Source organism: Myxine glutinosa, chromosome 2, assembly GCF_964187855.1.
Source record: "Myxine glutinosa chromosome 2, kmMyxGlut1.1, whole genome shotgun sequence".
In the NCBI taxonomy this organism is placed as follows: Eukaryota; Metazoa; Chordata; class Myxini; order Myxiniformes; family Myxinidae; genus Myxine; species Myxine glutinosa.
In genome coordinates, this window is record NC_136262.1 from 133,688,123 (window position 1) to 133,712,709 (window position 24,587).

Genomic DNA, 24,587 nt, shown 5'->3' on the forward strand with positions numbered 1-24,587 from the left:
AAAGAGATGGACTAATGAACTCTTTAAAATTGTTGATGTAATGAATACAATTCCTTGGACTTACAAATTATATGATTTAAAAGGAGAAGAGATTTTAGGTTCATTTTATTCACAGGAATTACAAAAGACCCAGGTGAGCAGATAATACCCTTGAAAGCAATATAGTGGGGCTGCTTAACTGATGAATTGTGCCTTTTCCCTTAAAAGCATGAAACTTGGCACATGGCTAGAATACCCCAAAAGAAAGATTTTTAGTCCAGGGGGCATCTCCAATTTCACCCCACATGGCGGCCATCTTGAAATTCAGGATGGCTGTCATACAAGACCTGTTTTGATGAATATCTCCATAATTAGAACAGATATCAAAATGGTTGCAGTGCCTACACCTACATTTTTAGGGTCTAGGAATCCAATGGCAACATAAAATATTCAATAGTATATGGCAGCCATCTTGAAATCCAAGATGGCCGCCATAACAGACCTGTTTTGATGAATATCTCCATAATTAGAACAGCTATCTAAATGGTTGCAGTGCCTACACCTACATTTTTAGGGTCTAGGAATCAAATGGTAACATAAAATATTAAGCAGTCATATGAAAATATTAATTTTGCATAGTATCATGCATACTGGGAATGCATATAAATACTCTTAACAGGTTGACATTCTTCAGTGATTAAAAGTGTCTATGACATCGCAGACTGTAACTGTGCCATCTTGTGGTTTTCTAGTCTTTGCTGCATTCTCCATCACATGCGCAGAGAGAAGTACAGGGAAGTGCAGCTTTCTTACACCGGCAACGACCAGTACATCCTTTTTTGCACCCACACTTAACAAGTTCATTGCAGATCTTTGCAGCCTCTGTAAGTGTTGTCCATATTGGTTTGAACTGGCCAGCAGACGTTTTTTGCCAACCCCATTCAGTGGGGCTTGGTAGATCAGGCTTAGCATGCAATGCTTGTCCCCAGCATAGTGCGCCTTGGTATACTGCCCGCTTTACGTGCTGCACAAGGGCATCATGTGTTGGTGGAATTGATTCCACAGGTCTGCCCTTCTTTGCAAACAGTTTCTTTCGTACAATGTTAATGTCAGTAGCAGTACTTGTGCGATCATACAACAGAATAACAAATCTCTCAATGACGTTCATGCAGGTTTCAGTTATCTCTGTGCTCTGGTGGCAAATTTCTGCTAGTACCTCTGTGAGCTCAGGGAATGATTCCCACACATTCCATGCAGTTACCTTTCCACGCCCATTAAACGCTGAAGAAGTGTCACACCCTGTTAGTGCATGAAACATGGGGAGGGCTTTAGATTTCTCAGAGCCAAGAGCTGTGGCTATATCATGTACAGAGATAAATCGCATGTTCTTGCCTGTCCCAAATTGTAACCATATCATCACTGAAAGCTTCTGGGATGCTGTAACTGCAAGCATGACAACATCTGTGTCCACAGTTTGTATGAGGACCTTACTATGCCCTCTCTGTGTTGCATCAGCAGCATGTAGGAACATCCGACCATCTGCCTCTTCCTGAGTGCACGGGGAGAGTGATTCTAGATCAATGTGTGGTGGAGCAGTAAGAACCTCTGTATCAAGTGTGACAACTAGCTCCTTGCGCTGGTCTTCAAATGATTTAATTGTTTCATTGGAAAGGAAGCTGAAGAGTTCACGCTTGTTTTCATCAACTCGAAGAAAGTTCTGCCACTGTCCAGGAATTGCAACTGAGGTATCTACTCGTCGGCGAACCCCCTTGCCACGCTTTTCACGGGTCATGCTCTTAAGGCTGTCGGGTAGGTAACGGTCCCACACCAGATCAAGGACCCAATATGGACAACACTTCCAGAGGCTGCAAAGATCTGCAATGAACTTGTTAAGTGTGGGTGCAAAAAAGGATGTACTGGTCATTGCCGGTGTAAGAAAGCTGCACTTCCCTGTACTTCTCTCTGCGCATGTGATAGAGAATGCAGCAAAGACTAGAAAACCACAAGATGGCACAGTTACAGTCTGCGATGTCATAGACACTTTTAATCACTGAAGAATGCCAACCTGTTAAGAGTATTTATATGCATTCCCAGTATGCATGATACTATGCAAAATTAATATTTTCATATGACTGCTTAATATTGTTACAGACGCGGTGGTGGATGTTAGTTTACCGAGCGGTTTGGTATGACCACGTCTGCACAGTTTACCCGATTATGCTCGAACGTTGACTAGTCGCGCTACGCTAGATCAATGAAGGAAAAGGACACAACGGCTGGATTCAAATGACACGACACCAAGGGTTCAGTTCTCAAGACCTCCGGAGGAGGTTATATTAGGGCGGAAGGTCAGATTACAGGGATGAGAGGGACAGCATAGAAAGACAAACACTTAGACACACTCTTATATTAACCCCAACGGACGACAGATAAACGGGACAAAAACGGACTCACACGGGGATTGATGGCAAGGAAAGGCAGAATCGATGGCTCCAGGTGCACCTGGGCTCAGGGACAGAATCGACTCGGTCCGGTCCAGAGATGCAGCATGCAGGGAGGTCACAGCGCTCGGAAGGCGACGTTCTTTCTCCAAGCTGGGGGCGCATCTGACGTCACGTCCGGTGAGTCGCTTCGTATATCCGGCGGGGAGTGACACGCCCTCGGCTCGTTAGCTCCGCCCCAGATGGAATCGGCCCGTTGCTTCTCATTGGGTGCGTGCGGGGGGGTTACCAGGCTCCGCCCTTGACGAGGAGCTGACAGCCAGCCCCTTCGTGGTAACCCCGTCGGAGCGCATGGTCATGGCGGCTAACCGAGCCGGTGTGAGGACGCACACTCCCCGCGCCGTCGCCGCGCCGCCCCCCTCTGCTGTTGTAGTTGTTGTTGTTGTAGCTTCTTCATGGGGAAGAGATGCGGGGAGGTATGGGAAGGTCCTAAACTCACTACTGGTGCCATATAATCACATTCTGGTGCAACGAAGAGTCAGAATTAATGGAAACGAGTCCTTAACTGACATAGACTAAGAATAACTAGCAAGATGTCCGAAAGTTGTCTACATGAGATGCGGTGGACCTGGGCACGACATTTAATGGGGGAAAAAGGGGAAGGTCGGTTCTACAGAGTGTTATTTACAGGCAATGGGACTAGGGAATGGGGGATTGGGGATAGTTGGGGAGTATTGGGGAAATAGGGGAGTATTTACAAGCGGATATTGAGGCCAAGTCCCATATCCGCAACATTGCACCCTTCTCTACCCTCGGGGCGTCCCGACCCGATAAATTTTTACCTATTTTAGTGTGGCACTCAGATGTAGTTCCCTCTACTATTAACTCTACCCTGAGTGCGACAGTTTTACAGATATTCACCAATGAGTAAATATGTCCCCCTGCGACGTTGCACCCTTCTCCTCACAGAAACACACCCACAGGATAACCGAATCCGGAAAGAATTCGCAAACTAAACATACAGCCGGTAGGGAGCATTATTTACACGACTACGCTGCTATTTACACTACGATCCAGGACCTGTTTCTGGAGGAACACATGCAGATGTTATGCATAGAGAGAGCACGCATGCCAGCATCGATACACCAACCCACGAGTGCTCTGTGGCCTACGGCCTTTAATAACGTGCAGAGCACCCTTTCCCAGCACGAAAAGCACCACCCCATCACACAGTCCGCACCATCCGGTGCACCAATAAAGTGTTTAGTGATCATTGTGTGGTGTCGCAGCTGGCCGATGTTCTGCCGCTGGTCTTGCCTTCGTGTGGTGCACTTGGCCTTCTTACTTCCTTAGAAAAATAAAGAAAGGCGCCAACCGCGTCCATTTCTTTATTGTGGCCGTCAGGGGGCCAACTGTTAGTGGTTCACCTTGTATGGCATAGGTGCCACGTTGACCCATAGGTCCATCCATGGGTGGTGCTTGGCCGCAAAAGAACTGCGGTCCATTGTGGGTGGCCACAAACATTGCGGTCCATATGGTGTATCGAGCCAAGCAGCAAGCAGCGAAAGTGCAGGCCCACAACTGCGGAGCCAGCACCTCTCTCTCCTCTCTCTCTGCCCCAAAGCCAGATCCTCGGAGGTGGGAGACAAAAGAAGAAGACAAGTGAGTAAGGTGGTAAGGGCGCAAAAGTGCACGCAATGTAAGGTAATGCACACTGGGGGCACATGGGAACCAGGTGAGACAGGTACGTTCCTACCGTACGCCCCCCCACCCCACCAGGTAACCTACATGGCCCCTCCCTTACCCCTTACTGTATCCACAAAACACAACACTACCCATAAACATCTACTTTACAAATCAACAAACATCCCTACTGTCTTCCCCGTTCCTCCCATAAACCAAATTCGTCTTCTCTCCCTCCTAACCAATCAAATTTGCTATTTCCAACTCTCATCAAAATTTGCCATCTCCAACTCAACATCAAAATTTGCTATCACCAATTCATCATCAGTCCCTCCTAGGGAGGGAGAGATGGAATCACCCCAATGTCTCATCCACGTCGTGATGCGTCTCACAAATCCAACAGCAATCCTTACTTCCTGCAACACAAACAAAGAAACACAGGTGTGGAGTCATCATCATCACCACAGGTAAGTGGCTGCGTATGGTGCGACAGGCTCATCAATCCTAACTATTTCCTAAATGACTTTAACAACTTTACACTACCCGGGGTCTTTCTCCGGCCAAACCATTGGCCCTCTTACACTATGGGTTCTAAAAACCAATTCCCATTGGCCAAACTGTGGTGCTTTTCAATTTGGGGTCTCACTCCCCCGATTCATCTCCCGGTGCCCTCGCACAATTTCTGGGCTGTGGCGTGTACCTCTCCCAGCGGGTCTACCCACCTGCACACCACCACTGCAGTTGCCTCCGAGCTTACCTGCTCCTTGCCCTACCTAACTACCTGGGGAAGGCCCTCTGGCGCTCTCCCCACTCGGTGCCCTCTCTGGCACTGGGCTACCCGATCCACACCCGGGATCCTCAGGCACCCACTCACAACTACCGGCTCCCAGAGCCCACCTGCGGCCTCACCTGGCCGACATCCTCACAGTGGTGGAGTGCCCAACCAACTACACACACTAACAGGCTACACGCCCAGCCATTTCCACAACACTAATGCACCCATCCACAACACCATTCTGCAACCGCACCACAAATGCCAATATCCAACCACAATTTACCTGTACCCTCTACCTAACACTTACACTACCCGCCCCGGGTATCCGTGATGGGGGTCCACTCTTCCCCCATTCACACCTTCGCACCATGCACACCACTCCGTACCACTTACTCCAACTCTCTCCACACACCTGTACTTGCACACCTGTGCTCTCATTCTTGGTGCCGCCTGTACCCTTCTCTCCCCAAGCGCATTCGCGCTGATCCACAACACTCACTACTCATACACTGCTCCACACACCTGTCCAGTTCTCACACCTGTGCAATCACACCTGTTCAATTCTCACACACACACGGCATCATCTCAGCTAACTACTCCCCTCTGAAACTTGCGCTTCCCAGTCGTCCCTTTAAACTATTGCGCTCCCACGTCATTATCATCCACACTAATCTACCTGCGTCCCCACTACAGGTATCAGTCACTAACTAAACTTAACGTTACCTACTGTCATCTTCTAGGGCCCTATCAATATAACCTAACCCACCCGGGCTAGTTTTCACTGCCATACACCCCATAATCTATTGCGCATTTGCCCCACCATGGGAAGGGTGACAGGGATGCCCCCCTTACCCACCGGGCCCATCGCTCACTACCAATTTTGCACATCAAATTTCAACAAATTAAAAATTTGCCAATCCTACTCATCATCTGCCAATCACTACTGCCAATCCTTTGCCAATCATCAAATTTTGTTTTTTCCTAATTTTGGGTCCAAAACACTAACCTCATCACCCAGTCTACTCACTAATGCCTCTCGGTGCGCCAATCCCTGTCCAAAGCCCGGCTTCGTAAAGCCAAGCCATGAATGCGGGTTGTTTGGTGCCAGCGGCTGGATACGTCCCGCATTCGGTGCAGGGACGGGGGCTTACCCGGGCCGAGATCCCACGCACCACCTCGGCGTGGAGCCATCCAATGTCCCGATCTCGACCTGCCGGACTGCCTCAACAAAAAGTGGTCGCCATGACGACCCTTTCTATCGGGCTGCCCGCTCCGCCTAGTGGAGCACGGACGCGGCCGTTCAAAGCGAGGCCCAGCACGCACCGAGGGCCCGATTCGGCTATAAGTCGTTCTAAACTCTACCCCGTCTAACGTCGATGCTTCACCTGGACGCTTACACCCCGCAGCCCGTTCCTTGCTCACACATCCAGCCGTGCCCATGCTCCTCGTACCTTTCCTTACACACCCAGGTACACCCATTCCACTCACAGCCTTGGTCACACACCTGACCACCGAACACTTTGGCACACATTCGTTGCTCGCACACCTCACCAATACACCGCTTCGCGCCCCCTCCTCGGTCACCTCCTCTGTGACAATCACAGGTGTGCTCTCATTCGCACACCCAACCACGTGCCTCACTACCAACTCCAGCGTGCATTCCCACTCACGCTCTACCATTCCAGGTGTGCATCCTTCCATCCCAGGTGTACATCCTCGCTCACCTGTCACCACCAACTCACTCTCCTTGTCACTCTCACTACTCTCACCTCCATTCTTGACAGCGCACTCACCCTTACTCTTGACAGCGCACTCTTTCCTCATGTACCTGTCCATCACACACCTTTCTCGCGCACACTCTCCCGTTACACCCTCTGTAACACTCACCACAGGTGGACACTCTTCCTTACTTCTGACAGCGCACTCTTTCCTCATGCACCTGTCCGTCACACACCTTTCTTGCGCACACTCTCCCGTCACACCCTCTGTAACACTCACCACACCGCGCTTCCACGTGCTCCCTCGCACACGCGCTACGACCGACTCACTCTCGCCAGCACCCTCACTCCTTGGCACGCACTTTTTCCTCACACACCCCAGAGTCGGACTTTCTCGCACACCTCCTTTTTCGCACACCAGACCTGTCGCACACTTCACCAACGGCCTCTCACGAACACCCGGGTCCATCTTGACCCCCAAGCTTCTTAAATCCCCTGGCGCATCATACGCACGACCATATTGGTCACCACTTACACCGGGTCCTCTTCCTCTTCGCTTCTCCTCCATCACCTGCGAATCCCTCATCCGGTTAATGAGCACATCATTACGATCCGAACACAGACTTTGGACCAATTCTTTTATCTCCTCTTTTATCTCCTTCTTATCCCCTCTCCGTCGCTTCTTAATTTCGCTCACCCCTTCTTCCACTTCTTCTAATTTCTGCTTCACCTCTTTTATTCCCCGGTACGTCTCCTCAAGCTCATCCTCTAAGGCTACCTTGACCGTTTCCATGTGCGTCCTCACCTGCCGGTCCTTCGTCTCCATTACCTCTATCACCTCGTCCAGCCTCGTTGTCAGTCCCTCACGTACCATCTGACATTCCCTCTTCGTCGCTACCAAGTCATCTTTTAGTTCTTTCTGTGTCGCTTTTAAACCTCCTATTACGGCTGTGTTCTTTTGAACCTGCTCCACTAACTCCGTCTGTCCCACCGTCAGCTGCTCCACCTCCTGCGTCAGGTCCTCTATGCCCCCTTGTAACTTTACAGTCCCCTTTCTCACCTCCTTCTCCATGTGCTCCTTACAGTGCCTCACCTCCTCGCGCACTCCTCCGACCTCCTCACTCACTCCTCTTCTGATCTCCTCTCCCATCACTTGCATCTCCTGCCCAGATGCCACCCTCATCTGCTCCATTTCCTCCCTGTGAGCATCCAGTTTGGTTTCTACCCCCATTCTGACCCCCTCTATCTGCTGCCCCATTTGGTTAACTTCCCTTTCCGCTTGGTCCCTCATGTCCCTCAATTTGCCTTCCATCCTGTTTTCTAACCCCTCTAACCCATTTTTCACTCCCTCTATCTGATTCTCCTGGGCAGCCATTCTATTTTCTACCCCCTCTAACCCCTTTTGCATCCCTTCCATTTGATTCTCTTGAGCGGCCATTCTGTTTTCTACCCCCGTTAACCCCTCCTGTATTTCCCCTAATCTATTGTCCAATTTCCCAAATTTCTCGTCTAATCCCTTAAAATTATTGTCTAACCCCTCACTGGTACCCCTCGCTTCGTCCCTCATTACCCCCATTTCGTTTCCCATTACCCCCAATTGCTCATTCTGAGCCTCCATCCGGTTCCCCATTACCCCCATTTGGTTTCCCAACCGCTCACTATCAGCCCTCATTCCCACCATTTGTTCCATAAGGGCCCTCATTTGCAGGAGGAAAAGGTTCGAATCCACCAGGGGCGCTGCCACGGTCGCGGGCGCGGTGACCAGCGAGGCGCCATTTTGTGCGTCTGCTACCCTCGCTGCTTCGCTCTCCTCACGTCCCTCAATTTGGTCCTGGACCGACCCTGCCTCACTCTCCACTACCGGACCCCAGCCGACTTGGTCTGCCATAGCGCGACTTTCAAAATTCGGGTTTTTATTTCCGTATAACAAAATCGAATTTCGCCGTTATAATTTCGCGCGGGAAACGCGCTCCGAATCGATTCTACTATAAATTTGGGCCTAATAAATTTAGTCCCGGGTCCGAATTCCACTCCTCGACACCAATTGTTACAGACGCGGTGGTGGATGTTAGTTTACCGAGCGGTTTGGTATGACCACGTCTGCACAGTTTACCCGATTATGCTCGAACGTTGACTAGTCGCGCTACGCTAGATCAATGAAGGAAAAGGACACAACGGCTGGATTCAAATGACACGACACCAAGGGTTCAGTTCTCAAGACCTCCGGAGGAGGTTATATTAGGGCGGAAGGTCAGATTACAGGGATGAGAGGGACAGCATAGAAAGACAAACACTTAGACACACTCTTATATTAACCCCAACGGACGACAGATAAACGGGACAAAAACGGACTCACACGGGGATTGATGGCAAGGAAAGGCAGAATCGATGGCTCCAGGTGCACCTGGGCTCAGGGACAGAATCGACTCGGTCCGGTCCAGAGATGCAGCATGCAGGGAGGTCACAGTGCTCGGAAGGCGACGTTCTTTCTCCAAGCTGGGGGCGCATCTGACGTCACGTCCGGTGAGTCGCTTCGTATATCCGGCGGGGAGTGACACGCCCTCGGCTCGTTAGCTCCGCCCCAGATGGAATCGGCCCGTTGCTTCTCATTGGGTGCGTGCGGGGGGGTTACCAGGCTCCGCCCTTGACGAGGAGCTGACAGCCAGCCCCTTCGTGGTAACCCCGTCGGAGCGCATGGTCATGGCGGCTAACCGAGCCGGTGTGAGGACGCACACTCCCCGCGCCATCGCCGCGCCGCCCCCCTCTGCTGTTGTAGTTGTTGTTGTTGTAGCTTCTTCATGGGGAAGAGATGCGGGGAGGTATGGGAAGGTCCTAAACTCACTACTGGTGCCATATAATCACATTCTGGTGCAACGAAGAGTCAGAATTAATGGAAACGAGTCCTTAACTGACATAGACTAAGAATAACTAGCAAGATGTCCGAAAGTTGTCTACATGAGATGCGGTGGACCTGGGCACGACATTTAATGGGGGAAAAAGGGGAAGGTCGGTTCTACAGAGTGTTATTTACAGGCAATGGGACTAGGGAATGGGGGATTGGGGATAGTTGGGGAGTATTGGGGAAATAGGGGAGTATTTACAAGCGGATATTGAGGCCAAGTCTCATATCCGCAACAATATTTTATGTTACCATTGGATTCCTAGACCCTAAAAATGTAGGTGTAGGCACTGCAACCATTTAGATAGCTGTTCTAATTATGGAGATATTCATCAAAACAGGTCTGTTATGGCGGCCATCTTGGATTTCAAGATGGCTGCCATATACTATTGAATATTTTATGTTGCCATTGGATTCCTAGACCCTAAAAATGTAGGTATGGCACTTCAACCATTTTGATATCTGTTCTAATTATGGAGATATTCATCAAAATAGGTCTTGTATGATGGCCATCTTGGATTTCAAGATGGCCGCCATATGGGGTGAAATTGGGGATGCCCCCTGGACTAAAAATCTTTCTTTTCGGGTATTCTAGCCATGTGCCAAGTTTCATGCTTTTAAGGGAAAAGGCACAATCGATCCGAAGTTTTTAGCTAAGCCGCCCAGCTAATAGGTTGACACTTCACAATGCACTACTATACAGGGATGGGGGGATTAAAGTTGTTGTTAGGGGGGTTAGGAATATAGAAATATACCTTATTCCTGGACTACAAACCTCCTCAGTCTTGAGTAGCTCTTCTATGAGACTGCTCTCAAGAAACTCTTCATAATTATTTCATAGTTTAAGAGTTGTTTTTAACCCTTTTTTGTACGGATGACTTCCATTGCCGCAACCGGCGAAAAAGTTTCGTGTACGGATGACGTTACTACACGTCATCGACTATACCTATAAATAGATCGTCAGTACGTGGTTGCATCCCCGTACCAAAATGCCAAATTAATCCCATACCGGGGGTATTTTTATCAAAAAAAATCCCGTACTCAAACGGTTAAAAATGGGTTCCTCTTTTCACCTTGTATTGAGCACCCAAGTCTGATAGTTTGTGGGGTTGATTTCTTAAAGGAATTATTTAGAGCTGTTTTAAAGTATCTATCACATTGTTCCACAGCCTCCTGAATAGATTTAGGTTTATTAACAAACTTTTTAACTTCATAATTGTTAGGGGTTTCTCCGTATTTTGACAGTGCTCCATTTATAAGGTAATATTTATAGATGCTTCTTTGCTTAAAATAAAATTTTCTTGGTGATTTAGCCATTTTAGCTCTGCTCAACAAAGACACTTGCACCAAGAATCAAGTTCAAACATATTGTTTGTTAATACACTTGATGGTGATGAGTGTTATAAGAAATTAAATTATTCCCTAAAATAAAACATAAACAAATGTTCATTGGTCCACTTCGTGAGTATAATCAAATGCAGTGCCCCTCCCCAATTCCCCCTTCCCCCCTTCCCCCATTTCTCCCTCTCCTTCCCCTCCCTAATTCCCCTTCCCCAATTTTCCCTTCCACCACAAGTAGTAGGAGAATGGGGTGTCTTGAATACGCCGACTAACAACGAACGAACTTAGTGAGTGATAATGAGCATCAGCTAATGTCTGTTGAACATGAAATCTTGAGGATGGGAAGGAATTGGAGGATAAAATCTAATTGAAAATCCAGCGAGTCAATAATTAACCTTAATTTTCTCCATTGACTTCAATGTTAAATTTTACTGTACTTCAGGATCCCCATTCTTCTACTACTCGTGTGTTAATTGCCCTCGTATGATTTGTCACAATATCTGCAAATATAAAGAACTTGAAAACAACCCAAAACTCCAGTTAAAAGTATAAAATTGTACTAGCCAGTGCATGGTGGCATTTTGCTTGTTGGGATAAATTCTGATACAAAACACAGACTGATTATAATAATGTCTTGTGATTGCCCTTGGTGAAGACCGGGAAATCACGGATAGCAATCGAGCTTACTTTGAGGCGTTATCCAATTGATGGCGAATGATACGCGATGAGGAGAAGAATACCGACTTACCTGGACTGCCTTGGTGATGTCTTCACCTTTCGAAAAGAAACTCAAACCGAGGCGGATTTTATGTACAAAAATAATAGATTTATTTTACGGTACCCGAGAACAATGAACGCGACGATAAAAACTAAGACCTAGGTTGGGATCCCACACACCTCACTTCAGAAACCAGCACAAGGGAAGAATTAATCAAAGAAACCGTTGTGTTCTATGTGGTGCAGCTTATCTCTGTCTGCAGTGTGTCAGGGATCGTCAGGGATGGTCGGGGATGGTTAGCTCCAAGCACAGTCATCCGATGCGGCCCCAGTTGGTGGGAAGAAAGGCTTCGATGCTCCCCCGCTCACGTGCTTTTAGGCCTCACCGAGTGCCTTGCTCGCACCTGGCTCGTCACACTCCAGCGGCAAGCCTCGCTCATACACTTGTCGTTCGCACGTGGACACAGGGAAGGAGAATCGTCAGCGCCCCATCTCTCCACCGTCTTTGAACTCCTTGTTTCTCCACCAATGTCCGAAGGCAAGAGAAGGTCCAGCGCAAGAGACAATCCAAAGCAAGAGGTCAAAGGGAGAGAACAAAATGCAGGCGAGCGAGTCGTTTTACCAGCCGTCTCGTGACGTCACCGGTCCTCTGTACGAATCAGCGCGTCCATTCTTGCTCGCCCCTCACGTCCCCCAAACCGAGGGAAGCTTCTTACTCGGCCTGCCTCGATCTCCCCATCAACCCTTCGACCAATCCTTCACAAGGTGGGCGTGGCCTCAGCCTGCCTGTTCATTGCTCCTTTGTCATGCCGGCGTAATGCGCGGCTGCTTCCTGTCTGTTCTTCCGGTAAGTTTTATTGTGAGTGGGAAATGTAATTAGTGTGGTGTGCTAATGGACCTACCTAGTGTCTATTTGTGTGTTGCCATACGGGACAAAGGCATGATCACAGAGGGAATGACGTACAATGGAATTTTATCCTTATGCCTATGCAGATCTACCTGGATCTATATACAGTGCATTCAGAAAGTATTCAGACCCCTTCACTTTTTTCCCTTTTTGTTATGTTGCAGCCTTATGCTGAAATCGTTTAAATTCATTTTTTCCCTCATCAATCTAAAGGGTGTTTCCCTAAAGAATGCCTTTTTTCCCGACCGGATGCACACCTCAGACTTTAATAATTTTTAATCGATTTTTGGCCAGCGGCTTTCACAAGATTCAAACGCGCTCGAAACGACCTCAACAAATTGCAAAAGAGGTCAGTATCACCTTTCATTCCTTCCAAGACCACGTTGATTATGTCCATTAAACGGTCACGGGAACACTGTTCGCTCTCCGAAAAATCCAACAAGCGGTCTTCAACTTGCTCTTTCATAATGGCGCCAAGGTTCTACGCTGGATTGAGGTCTGGCGAATTTCCAGGCCATCGCCCAAAGCCAACGCTGTGAAAATAATGCAAAACAAAGCCAACGCTGTGCAGCCTTAACGGGCCTGAGAGTGTCTGCAAAAAGCTTGCATGCAATTCCAAACGCAACACAGGCGATCCTTTGAGCGACGAGTTTTTTGGTCATATCTTTAAAAAATGAGAAAAATTGGAGATATTTTTGGAGACTTTTCACCTCGCAGCACACGCGTTGTTGAGACTTGCTACAATTAATTATAATCACTTGTACATTCACATTGCGGTATGTGTGAGCGCGCGATTCGTTTCGGGGAAAAAAGGCATTCTTTAGGGAAACACCCTTTATACTCGATGCCCAATAATGACAAAGAGAAAACAGAATTTTAGAAAGTTTTGCAAATTTATTAAAAAGAAAAAACTGAAATATCACATTGACATAAGTATTCAGACCCTTAACTCAGTACTTAGTTGAAGCACCTTTGGCAGCGATTACAGCCTCGAGTCTTCTTGGGTATGACGCGACAAGCTTTGCACACCTGGATTTGGGGATTTTCTGTCATTCTTCTCTACAGAACCTCTCAAGCTCTGTCAGGTTGGATGGGGACCGTTGGTGGACAGCCATTTTCGGGTCTCTCCAGAGATGTTCGATTGGGTTCAAGTCAGGGCTCTGGCTGGGCCACTAAAGGACCTTCACAGAGTTGTCCCTAAGCCACTCCTGCATTGTCTTGGCTGTGTGCTTTGGGTCATTTTCCTGTTGGAAGGTGAACCTTCAGCCCATTCTGAGGTCCTGAGCGCTCTGTTTCAGGTTTCCATTGAGGATATCCCTGTACTTTGCTCCGTTTATTGTTCCCTCAACCCTGACCAGTCCCCCAGTCCCTGCTGCTGAAAAACACCCCCACAGAATGATGCTGCCACCACCATGCTTCACCATTTGGATGGTATTGGGCAGGTGATGAACGGTGCCTGGTTTCCTCCAGACATGACGCTTAGAATTGAGGCCAAACAGTTCAATCTTTGTTTTATCAGACCACAGAATCTTATTTCTCACAGACTGAGAGACCTTCAGGTGCTTTTTTGCAAACTCCAAGCGGGCTTTCATGTGTCTTTCACTGAGGAGAGGCTTCCATCTGGCCATTCTGCCATAAAGCCCAGATTGGTGGAGTGTTGCAGTGATGGTTGTCCTTCTGGAAATTTTTCCCATCTCCACACAGATTCTCTGGAGCTCAGCCAGAGTGACCATCGGGTTCTTGGTCACCTCTCTTACCAAGGCCCTTCTCCCCCGATTGCTCAGTTTGGCCAGGCGGCCAGCTCTAGGAAGAGTCCTGGTTGTTCCAAACGTCTCCCATTTAAGAATTATGGAGGCCACTGTAGTCCGGCAGAAGTATGACTGAACCTGGAAATTTTATGCAAAGTTTTTTTTTTGATTGATTTTGGTAGCCTAGGATCTACTCTTTCAGAATCTGCCGGGTGCACTCCGTGCACCCTTGAGCGTTTTGAGAAATTCAAGATGGCGTCCAAGAAAAGTCCGGCAGAAGTATGACTGAACCTGGAAATGTTATGCAAAGTTTTTTTTTTGATTGATTTTGGTAGCCTAGGATCTACTCTTTCACTGAGAATCTGCCGGGTGCACTCCGTGCACCCTTGAGCGTTTTGAGAAATTCAAGATGGCGTCCAAGATGGCTGTCGTTTCAGATAACTCCCTATAACTCAGTTAGTATTTGACGTAGGATGATAATTTTGGTGTCTAACCGTATGTTTTGAGGGGCAAGGCTGTCAAGAACAACCCAACGGCACTGCAGATAGCACTAGGTTCAAAATTGGGCAGATCAAAAAATATCATCACAACCATGCAGTCATTCGGTGTGACATGTTCTTATGACGAGGTATTACGCTTTAAGCGTTCAGCTGCGAAAGCTGCAACAATGGAACGATCCTGTCTTGGCATATCTGCTGCATCAGAAGGTTTGGTACAAGTAGTTGTCGATAATTTTGATGCTGAAATCTCGTCGCAAAATGGAAAACTTTCCACCCACTCGTTAGCTGTTCTGGTTACACAACCTGAATCAACATCTGATGCTGATCGATGCCATAGAGAAACAATCCCACGAATTTCAAAGGAGGAGATGTCGGAGCCAATAGAATATGATGTCACCATACAGAGATACAATGGTCCCAAGAAACCAAAAATGCCCGAGAGTGCTGCTGTTAGCACAGCTCTCCCACTCAAGTTACTTGCGCAACAGGCTACTGTAAAACAAAGAGCGGACGAAACTGACTTTGCCTTCTTTCAGGATGTTCAGAAACAGAATTGTCCCGAGTACAATGGCTACAACACAGCTCTTACACGCAATCAAGGCCAAACAGAACAACCTAAGACAAAGACGGCATACCTACCTTTGATTGATCTTGTGCCATTCCACCCAGATACAATAATGACAGCAATGGTGGAAGCTCAAAAGGTGACACATAATGCTGACCAAAAGTTTGTGTTATTTACCTGTGACTTACAACTGTATAAAGTTGCATTACATGTGAAGTGGGCTTACCCAGAAAAGTTTTCACATGTCATCCCGCGCTTGGGTGGCATGCACTTTTTGATGAGTTTCATAGGCTGCATCGGGACTCTGATGGAAAACAGTGGACTGGAGGAAGTTCTGAGTGATGTGTTTGGAGGAGTCGCAAAAATGTTGACTGGAAAGAAATTTCCGCAGAACGTTCGAGCATTGAGAATGCTGGCTGAGGAAGTTCTTCGAGGAGTACTTGATTGCAATACACTTGAGTCAAAGGAGGACTTCATGGAGGTCTTGGAGAACATAGCCAAAAGGAGTAAGACTGCCAAACTGTGGGTGGACATGTTAATCAAACCAGTGTTCCTTATGATGAGGTGATGCTGTCCAATATCATTGTCCAACAGGTGATACTGTCTGCTCGAAATAATGAAGAGAGTGATATAACTGTGATATCCGATGACACTGACGTTTTCATTCTCTTGCTTCATTATTATCACGCTGGAAGCATGAAAAATCGTATCACCATGGAATCACCAATTAAGGAACGAACAGTCATTGACATTGGAAAAACCGTAGAGAAGCATGTGTCTTTTGTGAATGAACTCCTGCCAGCCCATGCTCTTACTGGGTGTGATACGGTAGCATGCTGCTATGGGGTTGGCAAAGGTACTGCATTGAAGGTTCTGAAAGATGGTCACTCACTGTCACTTTTAGGGGTCATTGATTCTCCCATAGAATCAGTGATTGCGCAGGCAACCACATTCATGTCAGCCTGTTACGGTCAATATTCTATGAGTGAATCAATGTCCGAAACACGCTGGAAGATGTGGGCATCCAAAACGGGTCGGGCCTCCGCGGTACCACCAAAACTTTGTTCCCTTCCTCCTACAAGTGAGGCATTTAAAGAGAATGTAAGAAGGGCCCATCACCAAGCCATTGTGTGGCGTTCACTGGAAGACAGCAATCCGCCTGAACTTGATGCAGAAATGTACGGATGGGTAAAACACTCGAAACTGAAAACGCTACAACCGGTCCTCCTTCCCGCAAATGTTGAACTCGCCCCAGAAACTGTCATGCGTATGATCAGATGTGGATGCAAGAGTGACAACCCCTGCAGAACGCTTTCTTGCAGCTGCAAGAAGGCTGGTTTGAAATGTACAATATTCTGTGCTTGTTATGCTGCAGGTTGCAGCCAGACTCTTACTTAGCATTTTAATTCAATTGAACAATGTCACAGATTCTTGTGATGTAATTCATATGCATCTGTTTTAATCACTTAAATGGATTCTTTGTCCACGAAACATATGGATAGACACCAAAATTATCATTTTAGACCAAGTGAATTTATTTGAATAAAAGTGAATACAAGTGAATTTGTTTGTTTTTGTTTGAAATTTGTAATATGGCAGCCATATTGGCTGCCATATTGCATTTCTATATGATGCAATCCCCAACCAGTCAAATAAATGGTTTCAATGGATTCCTTGCCCCTCAAAACATACGGTTAGACACCAATATTATCATCCTAGGTCAAATACTACCGGAGTTATAGGGAGTTATCTGAAACGACAGCCATCTTGGACGCCATCTTGAATTTCTCAAAACGCTCAAGGGTGCACGGAGTGCACCCGGCAGATTCTCAGTGAAAGAGTAGATCCTAGGCTACCAAAATCAATCAAAAAAAAAACTTTGCATAACATTTCCAGGTTCAGTCATACTTCTGCCGGACTTTTCTTGGACGCCATCTTGAATTTCTCAAAACGCTCAAGGGTGCACGGAGTGCACCCGGCAGATTCTGAAAGAGTAGATCCTAGGCTACCAAAATCAATCAAAAAAAAAACTTTGCATAAAATTTGCAGGTTCAGTCATACTTCTGCCGGACTTTTCTTGGACGCCATCTTGAATTTCTCCAAACCCCCAAGGGTGAACGGAGTGCACCCGGCAGATTCTGAAAGAGTAGACCCTAGGCTACCAAAATCAATCAAAAAAAAAACTTTGCATAACATTTCCAGGTTCAGCCAAAAAATTGGATTTGGCAACCGGACTACTGTGCTCTTGGGAAACTTCAATGCAGCAGAAATTTTTTTGTAGGCTTCCCCAGATCTGTTCCTCGACACAATCCTGTCTCTGAGCTCTGCAGGCAGTTCCTTCGACCTCATGGCTAGGTTTTTGCTCTGATATGCATTGTCAGCTGTGAGACCTTATATAGACAGGTGTGTGCCTTTCCAAATCATGTCCAATCAATTGAATTTACCACAGGTGGACTCCAATCAAGGTGTAGAAACATCTCAAAGATGATCAAGAGAAATGGGAGGCACCTGAGCTAAATTTCAAGTGTCATAGCAAAGGGTCTGAATACTTATGTGAGTGTGATATTTCAGTTTTTTCTTTTTAATAAATTTGCAAAACTTTCTAAAATCCTGTTTTCTATTTGTCATTATGGGGTATTGAGTGTAGATTGATGAGGGAAAAAATGAATTTAAACGATTTCAGCATAAAGCTGCAACATAACAAAATGTGAAAAAAGTGTAGGGCTCTGAATACTTTCTGAATGCACTGTATGCCCTTCCCCAACATTCATAACAATAACAAAATGTGTTTTTCTTCACACTGCTTTGAAAATATATTTACCGAATAAATATCTGAGTTGATGATATGGTTTCGCGCATTTATTCCGTCATCATTACCCTCACCAGAGGAGAGGGTATTGCATTTGAGTCCGTTTGTTTGTTTGTTTGTTTGTCTGTTTGTCTGTTTGTCCGCACAGACTAAATATGATTTTCTCTGCAACCGTTGGTCCGATTGATAGGAAATTTTCACCATAGGTGCAACTCCACCTGTCGAATTTTTTAATGATAATTCTGACATCATAGGTCACGTGGTTCGGCCGCCATCTTGGAAAAATCGAAAAACTTTGCACCTCTATATCTCGGAAAGTGCTGAATAGACAAAATTGACATGGCTCATTGTAAAGAACTCTCCATGGGGAATAAAATATGTTCATGATGATGTAATAGGTGCCTCCATTATGACGTCATAAATCGACAAGTACAAAACTTGATCCGATCAAGATGAAATTTCTTGAGCATCATGTGGGCATAAATTGGTGGAGAAAAAAAGTAATTATGACGTCATCGATCACGTGGTTCGGCCGCCATATTTGTTTTAACACAAAAGCCTTAAAAAACACTGAAAATACATCCTGGCGAGGGTTTGCCATCTCTGATTGCTCTTTCTAGTTCATTTTGTGCCATCTTCTTGCCACCTAGGGCTGGGCAGTGACGAACCTGCCCGATTTTCAATCTGTGGCTGTAACTTGGGGAGTCTTCCCAGGAAATGAAGTGATCCAGCCCACTGTGGTTGACCCAGTAAGCTTCACATATTGGAAGGTATGGTGAAAATGTTATCTCTTGATAAACACATCACATAATAGTAATGAAATCGTTAGGATAGGGCACGAGTATAATGGGCTGAACAATGTGCAGCAAATATTCTCATATTCTTCATTGTGGTCCATGGGAAAACATGGCCATTTTCCTTCCACTGGCGATTCGAAGACAAAGAAATTCAAAGACCTAGAGGATCAATTGAAAGAAATGTGTGAGGGGTGCATGACGCCGTTTGCACACTCGTATTAAACATGTGTGAGGAGTGCATGACGCCGTTTGCACACTCGTGTTAAACATGTGTGAGGAGTGCATGACGCCGTTTGCACATTCGTGTTAAACATGTGTGAGGAGTGCATGACGCCCTTTTCACACTCGTGTTAAACATGTGTGAGGAGTGCATGACGCCGTTTGCACACGTGTTAAACATGTGTGAGGGGTGCATGACGCCGTTTGCACACGTGTTAAACATGTGTGAGGGGTGCATGATGCCGTTTTCACACTCGTGTTAAACATGTGTGAGGAGTGCATGATGCCGTTCGCACATTCGTGGTAAACATGTATGAGGAGTGCATGACGCCGTTTGCACACTCGTGTTAAACATGTGTGAGGAGTGCATGACGCCGTTTGCACACTCGTGTTAAACATGTGTGAGGAGTGCATGACACCGTTTGCACACTTGTGTTAAACATGTATGAGGAGTGCATGACGCCGTTTGCACACTCATGTTAAACATCTATGAGGAGTGCATGACGCCGTTTGCACACATGTTAAACATGTGTGAGGAGTGCATGATGCCGTTTGCACACTCGTGTTAAACATGTGTGAGGAGTACATGACGCCGTTTGCACACTCGTGTGAAACATGTGTGAATGGTGCATGACGCCGTTTGCACACTCGTGTTAACCATGTGTGAGGGGTGCATGACGCCGTTTGCACACTTGTGTTAAACATGTGTGAGGAGTGCATGATGCCATTTGCACACTCGTGTTAAACATGTGTGAGGGGTGCATGACTCCGTTTGCACACTCGGGTTAAACATGTGTGACGGGTGCATGACGCCGTTTGCACACGCGTTAAACATGTGTGAGGAGTGCATGATGCCATTTGCACACGTGTTAAACATGTGTGAGGAATGCATGATGCCGTTTGCACACTCGTGTTAAACATGTGTGAGGAGTGCATGACGCCGTTTGCACACTCGTGTTAAACATGTGTGAGGAGTGCATGACGCCGTTTGCACACTCGTGTTAAACATGTGTGAGGAGTGCATGACGCCGTTTGCACACTGGTGTTAAACATGTGTGAGGAGTGCATGACGCCGTTTGCACACTCGTGTTAAACATGTGTGAGGAGTGCATGACGCCGTTTGCACACTTGTGTTAAACATGTGTGAGGGGTGCATGACGCCGTTTGCACACTCGTGTTAAACATGTGTGAGGAGTGTGTGACGCCGTTTCCACACTCGTTTTAAACATGTGTGAGGAGTGCATGATGCCATTTGCACACTCGTGTTAAACATGTGTGAGGAGTGCATGATGCCGTTTGCACACTCGTGTTAAACATGTGTGAGGAGTGCATGACGCCGTTTGCACACTCGTGTTAAACATGTGTGAGGAGTGCATGACGCCGTTTGCACACTCGTGTTAAACATGTGTGAGGAGTGCATGACGCCGTTTGCACACTGGTGTTAAACATGTGTGAGGAGTGCATGACGCCGTTTGCACACTCGTGTTAAACATGTGTGAGGAGTGCATGACGCCGTTTGCACACTCGTGTTAAACGTTTGTGAGGAGTGCATGACGCCGTTTGCACACTTGTGTTAAACATGTGTGAGGGGTGCATGACGCCGTTTGCACACTCGTGTTAAACATGTGTGAGGGGTGCATGACGCCGTTTGCACACTCATGTGAAACATGTGTGAGGAGTGCATGACGCCGTTTGCACACTCGTGTTAAACATGTGTGAGGAGTGCATGACGCCGTTTCCACACTCGTGTTAAACATGCGAATTTAATTTGGTGGAAAAGATGTCCAAAGGGACAACCCGAGGTAAGTGGAACACAAAGGTGACGTGGGTATGATGGGAACACTCTCCAGGTGAACCAGCTAACACTCTCCAGGTGAACCAGCTAACACTCTCCAGGTGAACCAGCTAACACTCTCCAGGTGAACCAGCTAACACTCTCCAGGTGAACCAGCTAACACTCTCCAGGTGAACCAGCTAACACTCTCCAGGTGAACTAGCTGAACTCTTTTTTTCTTTTTTTCTTTTTTTTGTATACAGAGTCGAGGCTCGTGAAAGAGTTAACATTTATCAAACAAACAAATCAAACAAACAAGCAAAAAAAGTATATATAAAAAGGGGAGCGGTCGACAAGATGGGGAGAGAAGGGCAGGAAGCACACAAACACAACATTTGAGAGCAGGGACATCGGGAGATGTGTGGGAGGGAGAGGGCCTGGGGGAGGCAGGATAGGTATAAAACGCAAGGACACCAAGGACTTCCAGGAAAGAAGTCAAAAGTCACCTCAAAAAAGTGGAATTGGGGTGAAATTAGCGGGGGTAGAAAAGATCAAGGTTTTGGATTGGGGAAGATAAGAGATGTTGGTGAACAGCTGTTTTAAAGACCTGGAGGGAGGAGTGGGATTGAAGAGAGTGAGGGAGTTTGTTCCAGAGGCGGGAGAAAAGAGGAATGAAGGAGTGAAGGTGAGCAGAGAGTCTTGATTTTGGCAGTTTAACCATAAGAGGGTTGCAGGCAGATCTTGTGCGACCTGTAGGAATATTTGGGGGGACAGAGCCCAGAGAGAGCTGGGGGAGCAAGGCCGGAGAGGAGTCGGTAGAAGACGGAAAGACCACCAACCTGCCTGCGGTGAGTGAGTGAGAGGCCCTCGGAGATAGCGTCATCGCGGGAGATTCCAATGATTCTGAACGCTTTGGTTTCAACAGCGTGAAGACGAGCTAGGTGTGAGGCAGGAGCACCAGCCCAGAGGGGAGAGCAGTACTCCATTGAGCTGCGGATGAAAGCCTTGTATGTGGTGAGGAGCTCAGGTGTGCCAAGGAAGGACTTCGCACGACGGAGGATGCCCAGTTGGCGACTGGCTTTGGAGGCCAGCTTGGAAATGTGGTTTTCCCAGGAAAGATCATGGCAGATAGTGAGACCCAAAAGCTTGAGTGACAGAACTTCTTGGAGAGGATTATTCAGAAAGTAGATGGGAGGGTTGTCCAGTCGGTCTTTTCGGAGAGACATCGTAAGAGTGTGAGATTTGTCAGGATTGAAAGACAAAACTCTCCAGGTGAACTAGCTAACACTCTCCAGGTGAACTAGCTCACACTCTCCAGGTGAACTAGCTAACACTCTCCAGGTGAACTAGCTAACACTCTCCAGGTGAACAAGCTAACACTCTCCAGGTGAACAAGCTAACACTCTCCAGGTGAACTAGCTAACACTCTCCAGGTGAACTAGCTAACACTCTCCAGGTGAACAAGCTAACACTCTCCAGGTGAACAAGCTAACACTCTCCAGGTGAACAAGCTAACACTCTCGAGGTGAACAAGCTAACACTCTCCAGGTGAACAAGCTAACACTCGCCAGGTGAACAAGCTAACACTCGCCAGGTGAACAAGCGAACACTCTCCAGGTGACCTAGCTAACACTCTCCAGGTGAACAAGCCAACACTCTCCAGGTGAACTAGCTAACACTCTCCAGGTGAACAAGCTAACACTCTCCAGGTGAACTAGCTAACACTCTCCAGGTGAACAAGCTAACACTCGCCAGGTGAACTAGCTAACACTCTCCAGGTGAACAAGCTAACACTCTCCAGGTGAACAAGGTAATTACAGTTTTGTAATTACACTCTTTCCTCAAGATGAGGCCTTTGCCTTGTTTTCCCCAATTGGTTCACGAGTTATCAAGTGACCACTATATTCGTCATGTGTGTGCGTCTGTCTGTCTGTGTGTGTGTGTGTGTGTGTGTGTGTCTGTCTGTCCGCAGCATAACTACCCGATGATATCATCCGATCAGGATGAAACTTGGGTGGGAGGTTGACATCACGATCTAGTTGTGTCCTGCCTAGAGTGGGCGTATTGCGCCCATTGTGGGTGGAGCCACGCCCGAAAAAGATGTCTTTTTCGGGGGTAATCGAGTTCAAGCTACATCTTCTCCGAAGGAGTTAGTGGATTCTGACAGGGGTTTCGGTATTTGGTTAGGCGAATGTTATGTGTCTAGCCCCACGGAGCTCGATTTTTCATTTTCGCCCCAAGGTCAAGGTCACAAGGTCACGAAATTTAGTAAAGTCGATTTTTGATGGTTTTATTACATTGATCGCTTCCTGATAGGGTGAAATGTCGTACATGATCTTATATTATCACATACATCATGAAATACAAGTTTTCCAACAAATTTCAGAATCTTCGACCTTTGACCTTTGAAGGTCACAAAGGTCAAATTTTCAATGTTGTCGGAATCGAACCCAATTTTCGGTATTGTGTAGCTTACTAACCTCATAACGCAGCGCATTGGGGGCCCTTTGTAAAAAGGCGTGTACACCGCAGGGCCGACACCTACCACGTGGGCCCCTGACCCCCCAGTCCGGGATCCCGGTTTATTTTTCTCTTTCCTCAGGATGAGGCCTTTTCCTTGTTTTCCCCAATCCTTGTTTATTTTTCCTCTTTCCTCAGGGTGAGGCCTTTGCTTTGTTTCCCCCATCCTTGTTTATTTTTCCTCTTTCCTCAGGATGAGGCCTTTGCCTTGTGGACCGAACGTTGGGGGAAGATATATGACGAAGATTCTCAATCTCGGTCCATTGTTTCCACCATGCGGAACTCGTACCACCTGGTTAATCTTGTAGACAATAACTTCCCTTTCACATCGTGTCTGGAGACCATTCTGGAGGAGATGTTTGTGGCAAGGTCAGCATTTCACGGAGTTCTTGCTGGAAATGTAGATGAAGCCGATGATGGGCCAGATGGTGGAAAGGAAACCACACAAACTCCTACTGATGGAAATTGTGAATGAATAAACATTTCGGATTAAGTTAAACCATTTGCCATATGACAGCCACAACATTTTCTCAATGGAAGATTTATGAAAATAAATGGGAATTTTTGACCTTTGTTCTTGTAAACGAGTTTCATTTGTGTTTCCACTTCTTATACACTCTCGCTGTTGTCCCTTGTCATCCGTTTTTACAACTTACCTTTCATCCAGGTGTACATGTATGTTGGCCCTATGTCGTGGGCATGCTTGGAAAATATGCCATGTTGGCTCTAGAATTGAACATATATTGGGTTGATGGATCATTTGTTCTGTAGTTCGAACGGAGAGTAAAGTCAAATAAACAGCAATTTGACACAGCTCATATGGGGAGTCACCTGGCCGCATATCACACGGGAGTCACGTGACCACTGCTCACAAGGGGGGTCACGTGACCACATTACAAATGAAAAACAATGTCATGGCATAAAGCAAATTTTCCAGTTTCATGTGGTGCTATCTTTTATTTTCTTCTCCGAGTGACCTCCTTTCGAGGTTTATAAAATGTAAACTGTTTGGAATTTCTCACTGTTGTCGTCGATTGTCGCACAGCGGTTTCTTTTCACCCCTCAGCCCAAATTGGGCTAAGGCAGTGTTTCTTAACCTTTTTAAAGGTGCCGAACCACAACGAAACTCGCGGAACCCCTCAAATTTGACAAAAAAATTAAGAAGAATTGCATCTTAATGCGTTTTCTGTTCTTC

The 24,587-nt window shown here is 46.8% G+C and overlaps 1 protein-coding gene across 3 annotated transcripts in view; it reads left to right on the plus strand.

Moving 5' to 3' along the window:
• MTHFR (methylenetetrahydrofolate reductase) overlaps positions 1 to 23,965 on the plus strand; it is a 339,179-nt gene extending 315,214 nt beyond the window's left edge. For 2 of the 3 annotated variants that reach the window (XR_013622377.1, XM_078771682.1), the window contains 2 exons: positions 18,733 to 18,852; positions 23,586 to 23,965. Coding sequence is in view for 2 of the 3 variants with exons in the window: in XM_078771682.1 (XP_078627808.1) it covers positions 18,733 to 18,852; positions 23,586 to 23,867 (402 nt within the window). In the remaining variant the exon portion in view is untranslated. Of the gene's footprint in view, positions 1 to 18,732; positions 18,853 to 22,717; positions 22,876 to 23,585 lie in introns of those variants that run through there. The other variant, XM_078771683.1, reaches the window with a different exon arrangement.
• Positions 23,966 to 24,587: the final 622 nt, after the last annotated feature.